This window comes from Haliaeetus albicilla, chromosome 2, assembly GCF_947461875.1.
Source record: "Haliaeetus albicilla chromosome 2, bHalAlb1.1, whole genome shotgun sequence".
In the NCBI taxonomy this organism is placed as follows: Eukaryota; Metazoa; Chordata; class Aves; order Accipitriformes; family Accipitridae; genus Haliaeetus; species Haliaeetus albicilla.
Genome location: NC_091484.1, coordinates 69,414,585 through 69,427,406, shown reverse-complemented (window position 1 = coordinate 69,427,406; position 12,822 = coordinate 69,414,585). Strand labels below are relative to the sequence as shown.

The 12,822-nt window shown below is 37.5% G+C and overlaps 1 protein-coding gene across 7 annotated transcripts in view; it reads left to right on the top strand.

Moving 5' to 3' along the window:
* Window positions 1-12,822, top strand: part of ZMYND11 (zinc finger MYND-type containing 11) — a 110,356-nt gene that overhangs the window by 66,262 nt on the left and 31,272 nt on the right. For 5 of the 7 annotated variants that reach the window (XM_069778172.1, XM_069778167.1, XM_069778168.1 and 2 more), the window contains one exon: window positions 12,160-12,204. The exons of the other annotated variants lie outside the window; for them this stretch is intronic. In XM_069778172.1, the coding sequence (XP_069634273.1) occupies window positions 12,160-12,204 (45 nt within the window). The remainder of the gene's footprint in view (window positions 1-12,159; window positions 12,205-12,822) is intronic. 7 annotated transcript variants of the gene reach the window in all.

Below are 12,822 nucleotides of genomic sequence, written 5' to 3'. Positions count from 1 at the left end.
AATGTACGTTATGTCACTGTTAAGATTCTCATTCTAATTTCATTAGAAAACCTCAAGGAAGACTTTAAAGGGTATGTAGCTTTGTTTTTTCACTGTTCTCCCTGGAAGTAAACATTTCAAAATTCCAGCTTAGCTCTTTTAGGTATTTCTTATGTCAGTTTTATCTGTTTAGAGGTGATGTTAACTGTGTTGACTCAACATGACATAAAGTCTGAAATCTGTAGTTATCTCAAGTACTCAGTATTTTTGTTTCCTCTATTGCTAAGAGCAAAAATAAAATAAAATCAAAATGCCTCACAATAGCCATTTCTTAAACGGTCATTCAAAAAATGTTCCTGCCATTTATTGGCAACATTTATCTAACAAAACTTGTAAGATAACCAACATGTAAATTCCCAGTGAGTCATTAGAATTATGTAATTATGTTATCTCAGAATGAAGAGTTGTCTTTGACTTGACTGAAGATGCTGCTTAAGTCACATTATGAATAGCCCTTTGGTTAGAAGTATTGACTGTATTTTCAGCATGACTGCTAATCACTGATGCATTGCGCTGTGTCTGTACGTCTGATGGCCATCTCAGTTGTTTGGAACACCAGTGCGCACTTAACAGTTTTATGCAAAAATAGGAATCAGCTTCTGATCCAGGCCATGTTTCAACAGTACCCAACCTCCAACTTCTTGATCCTAATTCTGAATCAAAATGCTGCAGGCAGATGAAGCAAAACACATTGACTTGGTGTAAAGTCATTCTCTTTGTTCTTTTACTCAAAAAATTTTAATGAGTAACAAAGTGTCATTGTCATCACTTGACATCAAATCAAGTATTTTTTATCCTCCAATGATTGGTGAAAAACCATGAAGTTTGGTATGTTCTCTACACACTGGATAGTTTTACAGATGCTTTGTCTGCCCTTGATCAAGATGCAGTTTGTAGTTCTTTGTAATTCAGTACTGCTCAGATTTGGTACTAATGACTGTTGAACCATGAACTCAAGTTGCACCTCAGTGAGGACAAACACACAGAAGTTTTTTCGGAGATCCACTTGTAAGAGATAGAGCGCTATGAAATAGTGCTATTGATGTTGGAACAGGGATTTCAGGCTCATCAAACTTCAGCACTTACAGACAGACCCTTGACCCAATTGTCAAACTTGGTTTGACTGGTACTGCAGGAACTTGGAAAGCTCATAATGTGAAAGAGAAAGACTTGAGAACTGATCCACCACCTATTGACATCAGTACAAGAATGCCCTTGGATTTTAGTTTGTTTTCTGGCACCACAGTGGAGGTCAGTAAGGACCAGCTGTTTCAAGGAGTTAGCAAAGGGACACATTCCTGTCGTCCCTTCCCCCATTTTTTTATTTGAGTATTTGCTTGGGGTTTCTTTACATTTTTGAATTTGGGGGTCTAAATCTTAGCATTTTAAATCCATATTCAAGTAAATAAATTACTGGCCTGGGCCGCAGAACTGCTGAGCACCTGTATCTGTTACTTATATAGGTTCCTGACTAGAGGCTGCCACAAGGCCTGAAAGTACTGGTTTTAATGATGACCGCAGACTGATTGCTAAATGGTAACAATAATTGAAAGTATACAGATTATGAAAACACACCTCTATTTGGAAAAGATTCATTAGGTAATATGTGGTGCTTACCTAACATGTTTCCAAACATTTGCCCTATCAAATACATTGACCTAATGATAGATCTATGCAGTAAGGACACGATCTCTGATAGGGTTACTCTTAGCCTTCAGAGGAATGTATTAAAAAAATTATGCTACTTTGCTATCGTTGTTCTATCAGTATGTTGAAGCTGTGGTAAAAAAATGAAGCAAAATCTCATATATTTAGAGATACCATACAAAAGAACAAGCTGAGCTGCAAAGGCAAAACAGTTTGAGGGCATCAGGAGGCCCTTCCAAAGGGGACAACTCGTGTGAAAATAAATATTGTGAAAAACTAGGAAAAAGAATGATCAGATTTAAAAGAGTATGATATTGTTCTCTTTTTCTATCAGGTATATGTGGGAGAAATATTTGTATATAAGATACTAAATTTAAAATATGGAGTCAGTTGCCAGACGTACTGTATTCCAACTGATATTTAAGGGTTGGTACCTATACAAGAACTTTGCTGCAAATATTATATATCCAGGGCTTGTGCAGGTATTCATTTTGTTTGCTCATTTGCCATCTATACAGCTGTTTTGCACATTTTCAAAATGTGTTCTCATCTTACAGGCTTTCTCATCTTGCAGATGATTAACGCAATTGACACAAAATAAATGAGAGAAGAAATTATTTTCCATTGTTATCCAGGATTGTAGTTAGGAATTTTGCATTTTCACTGTTTGTTGATGCCATTATTATGCAGTTCAACAAAATCTCTGCAGCTTCTTGCCTTGCAAGGGAAATGTCAATCCTGAAATCTGGTAATGGAAGTTTACTTTTTCTTTCTAAAGGCTTTATTTCTATTTCTCACAGAACTTGTGGAATCTGGAAGTGTTATTTATTATCAACAAGAAAGAAATTATCTCCTTGGTCTTTGGATTTAGAATAAAATTTGCAAATCGGTGTTGTTAACTATGTTTTCAATGCAGTCGATAAAATAGAAGGGAAATGTAGTTCTTGAAGAAAAGAGTCGTGAATCTCCTTACCTATTCATTTCTATTTTCAGTTATGCCGTGATTTTTATGTACTTTTATCTGTGTAAAATAGTGCTCAGTCTAATCCCAATGAAAGAAATCAAATTAAAGCACCAATGTCATGTAGCTTTATGGGGAGTTAGGTACAGTTCTTGGAGTTCGTTAGTCTTACTCATTTACATATTTTGTGATTTTTCTACAGACAGTGTGCATGGAGCTATTTTGAGCATATAATGTGCTAATTCTTCTCCTCATGATTAAAGTCATAAAACTGCACTGACCCAGAGAGAGGCATTATGAATGTATAATTTCAATTTACATGTGTTCATAAAGCCAAACAATATTGTGCTCTTCTAAAATGGAGATGTGTTAGTAAGGCAGGTTCATTGTTTGCATCTGAATGCAACATATCTCATAGCACTGCTGTGGTCTAAAGTTGGTTCATAGTGGCCAAATTCTCTAATGAGATGTGAAGAGTGAGGCTTCACACTTAGTTAAGGCACTTTGAGCTATTTCTTGACTGACAAAATGCATGTAAGGTGATTATGTTTTCAAGAAGTTACTCTTCTACAGAGTTCTATTTTCTGATCATTGAATTGATTGCTTATAGAAAGAGCCAGCAACTCTTCTGGCTAGGTAGGTCTGACTTTGGGGTTTAGTTACATTTTCCTGTGCATTTGGTTGTCTCCTTATCTAAATTACTGCCTCTTCAATTCCTCCCTCTAAAGATTTTTTAGTTTAGTGAAGAGCATGCTATTTGGAGGGGCAGTTTGCTTGCTTTCCTGTTTTTAGAAAACATTAGAAGTAGAATGTGCTTTTTCCCAACACACCCATGTATTCATAACTTGCTAACTCATTACTGGGGATTTTTTAATATTTTATATCTGGGAAGTACTGCTGCTTGCTCAAAGTGACTCCAGATACTTTCAAGTCTCAAAGCTACCTAAATAATCCATCTCTTCACCCTGTTTGCTTTCCCATCATTTTAACCTCTGTTGTAACACACTGCCAGCACTGCAAGTTTTGAAGGTGATTTTGTTAACCCTAGTGACCTTAGGCACACACCCAGTGATTATTGTGATTTGATGTATTGCAGGTTCAATTTTGCTAGGATCAATCTAGGAGAAAGGAATATTTTGGCTGTTATGTTTGTGTTAATCTAAATAGCTTTAGATTGAGCAAAGGGTAGGTTCCTTACTTTCCATGCTTAATTGCTTTTGTAATTATATTGATTTTTCCGTGCTAGGTCAGTATTGGTAGCCAGAATCTGTTTTTTGAACCGGCTATGTCATCTTGAGTCTCCATAAATATGAAGATAATTGTAAAAAGCTTAAGAACGGTCACTGAGGGTTTGAATCTTTCCTATACATAAAATACACTTTAAATTAAAAAAAATTGAAACCAGACCTCAAACCAAAACCAACCTAAATAGCTACCAGTTATTGCTAGCAAGCTAGGGGCTTTTAACTAACTAGGTTGAGGAATGGTTTTAATGTGCATCCCATTCATTTCAGTTAGGAGCAGAAGGATAATATGAAACAGCAATAGTGACAGCCAGTGCCTTTATCATGAAAGCTCTTACAGCTAGAGTGCACAAAGAGGAAGAACATGTCACACCAAATGAAGAAAAATTTCCTTCATTGTTTAAAAAATTCTCAATTTGTCTTACCCATCCGTATTGCCTTTAATCTGAAGTCCTATGTGAATTCACTGATCCGAAGTCAAACATAGCCTAAACCGTGATAGTTACTATTTCTTATATATTGTAACAAATTGAGGATTTTCCAGGCTGGAACATTCCAGGTAGATTCCTAATTATTGTCAAAGTACCAGTGTTCTTTACATTTGGTGATTCACTGATGCTAACAGTTAATAAATGATCCTGTGGGAGAGAAAAGTTCAGACTGACTTCCATCTCTTATTCCACACCTCAGGGAGAGTATGAGGAGGCTTCGAGGTCAGGCCCCGTAACAGTCTGGTCACACGAGAGCACTCAAGGGAAATGAGCTTCTGGAACTCTTTGAATCTTTCTTTTCTGTCTATCTTTCCATCCTCTAAGGTCCCATCATTTAGAGCTTATTTTGCCAACAGACTTCCACCATATCAAACCACCGCGTGCTAAAAGCAGTGATTTTTCTTGCAAATTATTATCACCAAGTGCACTAGTGTAAAATTCTGCTTATTAAATGAACCAAAAATTAGTGTCCACTGGTGTAATATCCTGTTGTAGATTTGTGAAAATTCAGAAAAGCAAATATTTTCAAATCGCTAAATCAAAGCATAGACTATTTTGTCCTTGAGAAACAAATTAGAATTCTGAACTCCCATCTCATGGACAAGAAATTCTTGCTGTATTAAAGCCAAGACCCTCCTTTGTCTTTGCATTAAGGCTATTAGCATGCAGCTCTTGAGAATGGCCTTACTGCCATTCCAGTGGCTCTTCCTGTCTCCAGATGGGTTAAGAATCATGAACAATTCTCTGCATTCTTTTTCCAGTCTTGTTTTTCTCTTCCCATCTGTTCAGGAGTATTTCTTCCCTTCTCCTCTGCTCATCCTTATTTTTCATCCCTGAAAAAGGAGTTCACACTGTTTGGAGGATCTTCATATTACCAAAGATGACACTAGTAGAGTCCATCTTATTCCATACCTAAGAGATGATGCATCTTTTAAACTGGTAAAACAACCTCATCAGCATCTTCGCTTGCTTCTCCCAGCTTTGCCAACTTGACTTTTAAAAATTCAGTCAGTGTAATGCTGTTTTCTTTGAGGCTTTCACTCACTGTTCTGGAGTTGAGATACTGATGATGTTGTTCACAGATTTCACAAGAAGTTTTTTCTAACTGAAAAGGTGTTTTGAAGAATAATAATTTACCTATCGGTTTGAAGTAAACTAGTCAAACTAGTCTGTATAAAGCTTCCATGATGGGACTTAAATTATGCTAATGGACTAGATGACATAGATCAGTCCCTCTTGAGTTTTTTCTGAAAATATGCATCTTGTTTTTTTCCACCTCTTTTGTGCCAAACCTGATGTAGTAGTGTTGTTTTTATTAACTTTGTGGGTTCAAAATGCTCTGCATCTCTGGCAACTGTTTTGAATCTTTTATTACTATGTCATGCTGGTCACTGAATGAAACTTCATTGAAGCTGATGGGCTTATTAATATTCATGCTTCATTCACAATAAATGCAGCCCTCATGCCCTTATATCACTGACAGCTGAAACAGTACCAGCCACACCTACAGCACAGGGGACATGGACAAGAAGTTGGAGATTTAAGTGAAGTGTGTAGGAGGTTCTGCTGTTGGTTCAGATGAAATGTTTCTGTGTGTGCAGAGGCATCAACCTAGAAAAACACTACAAAATTCCATGGAGAAAATGAGGCCAGAAAAGCTATGCGAACATATTCTAAGAAAAAAAAGGGGAGGGAGACCCCTTTTGTGCACAGTTCTTCTTGGAAGGAGACTTGGAAGTACAGGCAAAGAGATGGTTTCTTTCTGGTCTGGATTCATCTTCTTTCTAGGGGAACAGAACCTTCACATACATGTTGTGGAATAAAAGGCATTGCACCTAATAAATACTCCATCACTGTATTTATCTCCCTAATGAAAATAGTCTACAAAGCTCCTCTTGGCTCAACCTAGGTAAAAAATGGTGGCATTAATAGCAGAAGTGAATCCAGTTTCTGAGGAGATAAGTTGAAAGTTTCTATTGACCTTGAACTCACTTGGAACATGAAGAAAGAAGAAAAATGTTTTCATTTGAAACTATTTTCTGCTTCTAATATCCTGGAGGAGAATACTTGTATTGTCTCACCTTAAATAATGTAAACTACTGCTACCTAAATGTGATCTTCTTGGGGAGGGAAACTGAGGTTTATTCATTACTTCAGGAACACAGCTCACAGGCTGAGAAGATAAGCATGACAGGGGGTTTAGCAGTCATTTTGGCTGCTGGCATGCTACTACACTTCTTGAAGAAACTTCACTTCTTTAGCTCTGGGAGCTAGAGACTGGCTCTATACTTTGGAGCCTCTCATCCTGAATTGTCCAGAACATAACTACAAGGTAGGAGAGGGAATAAAAATCTACCTGTCTTGGCAGGAATCCAGAGACGACTTTGGTGGTTTCTGCCAGAAATAGAAGACTTCTAAGACAAACTGGCAATAAATTAATTAGACAAACTTAGGCTTGCAGATTAAACTCGATGAAAGAAAGCCAAAATTGTTCTGAGAGGCTGTGGAATTCACTGCCGAACCTGGGTCTTCTTACATCAGTGCATCAGAAGAGGCAGCAGTTATCAGTGAAGAAAATGGAAATGGATTATCATGAGTCTATAAATATGTCTGCGTTTAATATGCACTATGGAGAAGGAGATTTTGGTCTGTCTTCCTGACTGATGGTTTTGTGTTGGTTGTTTTTAGAATAAAACTGATTTCGAAAATGAGAGAAATTAAAAATAATGTTAAAAACCCCAGTTAATTGCCAAGATTATGAAAATCTTTCCCAAATAAATAAATAGATAGATAGATAGATAGGTAGGTGAAAGTACTTGAAATTAAGCAAGATGCCTAGGTAGTTGTGAGGACATATTAACTCATAATTGCTTTGGATTTCTTTGTGATAAAATATGAGTAATACCTACAAAGTGTCCTACAGAGTCAGTTTATGGAAATCCATTTTAAAGATGAAGCCCAGGTCATCAAAGGAAAGGATCTATAAAGGCAACTGATTTGCAATGGACAGATTATCTTGTCTGTAAAAGCACACATCATTGTAGCTACCTGCTGTGGTAGTTTTCTAGAAAAGGAAGGAGAAGATTAAATGAAACAATTTTCATAAAGAGATTCTAGCTGCTGAAGTCTTTTTGGCTTTGAAGGAGAGATGGATGCCTGTTTATTTGCTGAGCACTTTTGATGAGCAAAAGCAGTAGGAAAAAAAATAGATGCAAAACAGGAGGCAATGTGTCTAGTAAATACATATATACAAGGAAATTACAGGAGAGAAAATAAGCTTATTTTGATGCTGAATTTACTCTATTGTATTACTCTAACATTAAAGGTAAAACATGGGATGATCTAAGAAACTGTATCATTGTAAAGCAGTCATCCTGATCAAGTATGGATCCTGTATAGCAGTGATAAAAGGGAAATACTTTATTAAACAGCTAGCTCACTATTTACTTGCTGCAAAGATGGAGTAAGTCCTCTGAGCCGTCAATGAATTAATCACGCCTTCCTCAGTTCGGAGCCTAACCTATCGTTCTGATGAAAAGATAAAAGCAGATTCAGTGGGCTACTGAAAGCAAGTTTACAGGAGGATTCATGCTTGCTAAGGAATAGATGGAGCCAGGAATGTTGTGGCATGAAGAGAAAGCTGACCCAAAGGGCAGGAGGAGGTCTGCCCTCACAGCAGGCTAGAACCTCTGGCAAAAAACATACACAGTGTCCCCACTGTGTTTGAAAAAATACTGGAAATGGTGTTCCATGACACATTATGTTTGTTCGACCCAGGTAGTATTTGATGCATGCTAGTGTCTGAGTGAAAACCAATGCATCTGCCAGAGATCCATGATAAGCTGAAGATTTCTTACTAGCTACTGTACCCAGCAAGATACAGTCTTGTTTAAAAAAAGAGGCCAATGTGCACATACAAGGTGCACATGCTAGTCTTCCTCTGAAAAAAAAAAAAAGCAGGAAGGCTCCAATCTGTCCAGCTCTACAGGTAAACAGCCACATTTTGTAAAACTCCTCTTATTACAGAGCAGACACTTGGAAGTTCAACAGTATTGCAAAAGCAGTGGATACATGGGAAGGGGAGACATTTCAAAGCTGAGCACGGTTTAGCATTTCCACAGTTCTTAAGGGCTCTTACAACTGCTCTCATCTGAGCCTGTTTCAGACTGCCTTTTTTATGGGGCACAGATTCTGATATTTACACTTTGAGAGAAGTATTGGTGAACAGACAAATTATTTAAGTGTGCTGTACCTACTTAGCGCAAATGTATGAATCAGAAGCATTTCCTTCAGGTTTTGTACTGGAGGACAGGAGCGCACACAGGTAGTGCGTCCCCACAGTGGTTCATTGTATTCGTGAGTCATAAAGACTGTGAAATGCACTGCAAAGTTTTAACAATTATCTATAGTAAAGCTCGTGTCCAATCAAGAAAGCTTTGACAGGAACAGATGCTGCCAGAAAAAGAAAGGAACTGATTGATTAAGAATGGAGAATGTGTGGAGAAAGAAATAGATGCTGCTTTGTTTAATGTGAATGGGAGCATAGGTTCCTGTGGCATACTCCGAGACCTCTTAAAGAGAGACTCGGATATCAGAGAAGAGTGATGGTGTGGTAGATGCACCCATGCTAGAATGCAGTACCACCACTTGTTATAATAAAGGGTTTTCATTTACGGCAGAAAGTTTGAAATATGAAAGACTGAGTACAGAAGATAGGAATTACTTCTCAACAGCAGATGATGATGGATGCAGGTTGCAAAACCTAGAGCAAAGTGAAAGATGTGAAAAAAGTAATGTGTAGTTCTTGCAGGAGGCATTTCTTTCAGTGTATCTGTCTACTTCATATGGACTGGTAGTCAACTTTGTTGGGTTCCAGTGAAGAGTTACTGAAAGCCAACAAAAAAACCTTAGCAGCAGAATCCAAGATTTTAAAGGCTTCTCTCTTAGCTGAAGGTGGGAAAATTGAAAAAACTCTGATGTTAAAGCTGATGGTAGTGGGGAGAAGAGAAAGATGTGTTCTTTATGGCTGTTCCCAAATCCTCAAATATAAGAATCCAGAACATTTGCCTCAGAAATGATATCTTCAAATTGGGCATGGCCTATCTCATTAGATGTCAAAGAAATGGGAATCTGAGAACTGGTAGGAACTCATTCATTCAGATCCTTTTTTAGTTTTCTAAAGGGTTATGAAATAGTCAGGAAAAGATTACACTAAGGTTTGGGTTGGTGATTTGAAAACATCTTGAAATAAATGTAGCATGCAAATACTACTATTTTTAAATAGTTTATATTTTGTAAACAACTTCTTTCTGCTGGCATGGACCTCGTTGCCATTCTAGATTCCACCACTATGACAGACCAAAAGTGTTGTTATGATAGAAAGTGGGCGAAATATACTGTGTATCTGCTAATACTCTTCCTTTAGACTAAATGTGAAAAACTGTTTTAAGTTCTTTATCCACTAGACAGCTGGAGCTCTAGGGACTGTTAAAGATAGACACTACACAGGGCTGACCATGAGTTTGCGCACAGGTGGGTCTGAATGAAAATCCAGTGATCTGGAAGAATCTGTGTGTGCATGAGTGTGGATGAGAGATATAGAGAAACACCACAGCAGCACATACATAAACAGCAAAGAAACTCTGGAGAAGTACTTGAAACAGAACACCTGGGGGAAAAAAAAAAGTCCAAAGAGTGCTATGGGACAAGTGCCACACAGGAAGTGCTGGGAACCATGACCATGAGCTCCATGGAAAATGCTTTCCTTCATTTGCGTCATATTGAATTTAGGACAACAGAACTGTATGTATACTATTCATAAATAAACATGATTGCGCCAAAGAGATAACTGACTTATAATTGTTTTTCCCATCTATGTGACCCTTTTTTTTTTTTTTAGCTTACTGGTTGGGTCCAAAGGATATCCATAATTTGGATGGTTTGAGAAATCTAGTTCAACAGTGTAAAACCAGCAAATCCCCGTAAAGGGGAGTTTCATGAATAGAGTTTTGCCTTTTTTCCCCCTCCCTTTTCCTCTCTCCACCTGATAGTAGAGTGACTTAATACCGAGTATCTGGGCTACCATTAAGGGACTTGGAGAAAACAGATTAACAGGTAAGAAATGAGCTATGTTAATGGAATATGCATTATAAAAAGGCAAAGTGGTCCTTTTAGACAAAGTCTAAGAAAGAAGATTATATTGTTTTCATGTGCTATGCCTACATGTAGTTTATAGGAAAATAAAAATTTACTAATTGTTTTTACCTTTTTTTTTTTTTTACAATAATTATGGGCTTGCTAAGGTATGGACGTGACCTAATAATTGCAATTGTGACCTCTAAGTTATTTTTAATTTTACTGTCAGTATGTGCTTCACATCTCCTACTTAATGGTATGCTAATTGTACAGCAGGATGTCACATTCTCCAACATACAGATTCCCTATTTCAATTACAGCTAAGTAAATCTCCATTACTAATGAGTAAGCATTTCTTTTCCACGTACATTTGCATTATAATGGACATTTTCTTTATGCACTAAAATTATTCTTTCCTTGACAACAACTATATATTTTATTCTACAGTAAAGGCTACAACATGATGATTCATTCCTTTCTGTTGGGTTTATCTGTATTTAAATTGTCAAATGTTCTGGATAGCCTGACATTTTCTGTCCCATGTTATTTTTCTGTACTTCCAGAATAAATTTATGTATTTGCTTTAAGACAACCTACTTAAGACAAATCACGAAAAAGTAAGCTTACATGTCGGTCATAAATTAAGCTGTATTTTCGAAATTGTTGCATTGTTTCATTCATGTTGCTGAGAAATCTCAAACTATTTATGTCAGTGCAAAGTGACCTTTATGATATAATGTTTGACTGATTTGAGTATAAAGAACAAGTGACCACAAGTGACCCATATCACTGCAAGATCCCACTCTGCTTAACAGAGCATAGCTCTTTGGCTATTAAATACAATCCCCCAAACAGACATTTGCTGCCCTGCTGATGCATGTATCTACAAATGCAGTAGGCAGCTGAGTAAAATGAAGGGGGAAGGCCTCCTGTTACATCTGAGCTATGCAGCTTTGCTGCCAAATCCGCTCCCTCTTGGGGGTTGTGGCCAGTCACTGGGTGCCGCTGAACTGCTGAACTTGGGCAGCCGGGTGCTGCCGGCAGAGGATTCCCTTCATCTGCCAGCACCGTGACCCAAGAGGCTTTCCCTGCCCTGCGTCAGGAAATAAGGATACTGGCAAATTTGGTCCCTGTGGCAGAGATCCTTCCTTCATTCCGCATGGCCCTGGGAAAGTGCATCACCTTTTATACAGAATCAGGACTGTGAGTTTTATTGATAAAGTGATAGCTTAATCTTTGACAACATGCAGCAAAGAAGGTGTTACTTTGATTTTGGTGGGGCCGCAGGGATCTTTTTTGGATGCCCAAAGGAGGTTTATGTATCAAAGAGAGTGCATTAATAATCATTAATATTCTTGATGATTTTTAAGTTGGCCTGGTGGTGGGTTTGTATAGGGGGAAGAAGATGGGTTGGGTTCTTTTAATGATGTAAGTACATGGGATATTTTAAAGAAACAAAATGTGGTGAAAGCATTAGGTAGCATCCCAGAAATGCAGGAGGAAATGTATGCAACCAGATGTTAGAAGTAACAGATTGATTTCCTGGTCACTGTGCATGAATTTTTTCTAGCCTTGTGTATATCCTGATAATCGGATGGCTTACAGTATAGATACAAAGTTTGTTTTGTTTTTATTTTGAAAGGCCTACGGTATGCAGCCTTTTTCCCAGACAGCAGCAAAAAACAAGGTGAACAATTTTTGCACTATGTGGTTTTGAATTCTGTCATATTTTCTATTACGTTTCTGTCTTCCATTAGGATAGCTTAGTTTACTATATTAACCACCACCATCATCCATATCACTTCCAATTCTGAGTTTAGTCTACATTATGTATGTATGTAGTTTGATGATTTTTTTCTCTCTCCTGGGGGCTGGAAGTGGTTACTCACATGTTACAGTTCAAGATGTTACAATGGTTGCCCTTTAATCAGTCATTTTTGGAGTGGCTGATGACACCTGGTGGTGTATTTTGTAAATGCAGACTTAACCGTGTTTGCAGCTGGCGGAGAATTTTGACCTGTCCTACCCCGAGCACTGACAGTCAGATTTTGAGCTATTTAAATGAATCTGATCTCCTGCATGAAAAAAAATATGTTGGGAGCACATTCTCCTCCCATTCAAACTTATGTAAACCAAGAGAAGCAATAACATTTCATTGCTATTGGAGCAAAATTAATGCCTCTGACCTTGCTGTTGAAGTCAATAGTGTAGTTGTTCACAAGAGCTATGTACCTTTTTTTATTTTCTTTATTAACTTTTGAAATATATTGCATAAATGAATGTTTTAGATATACTTATGCACTAA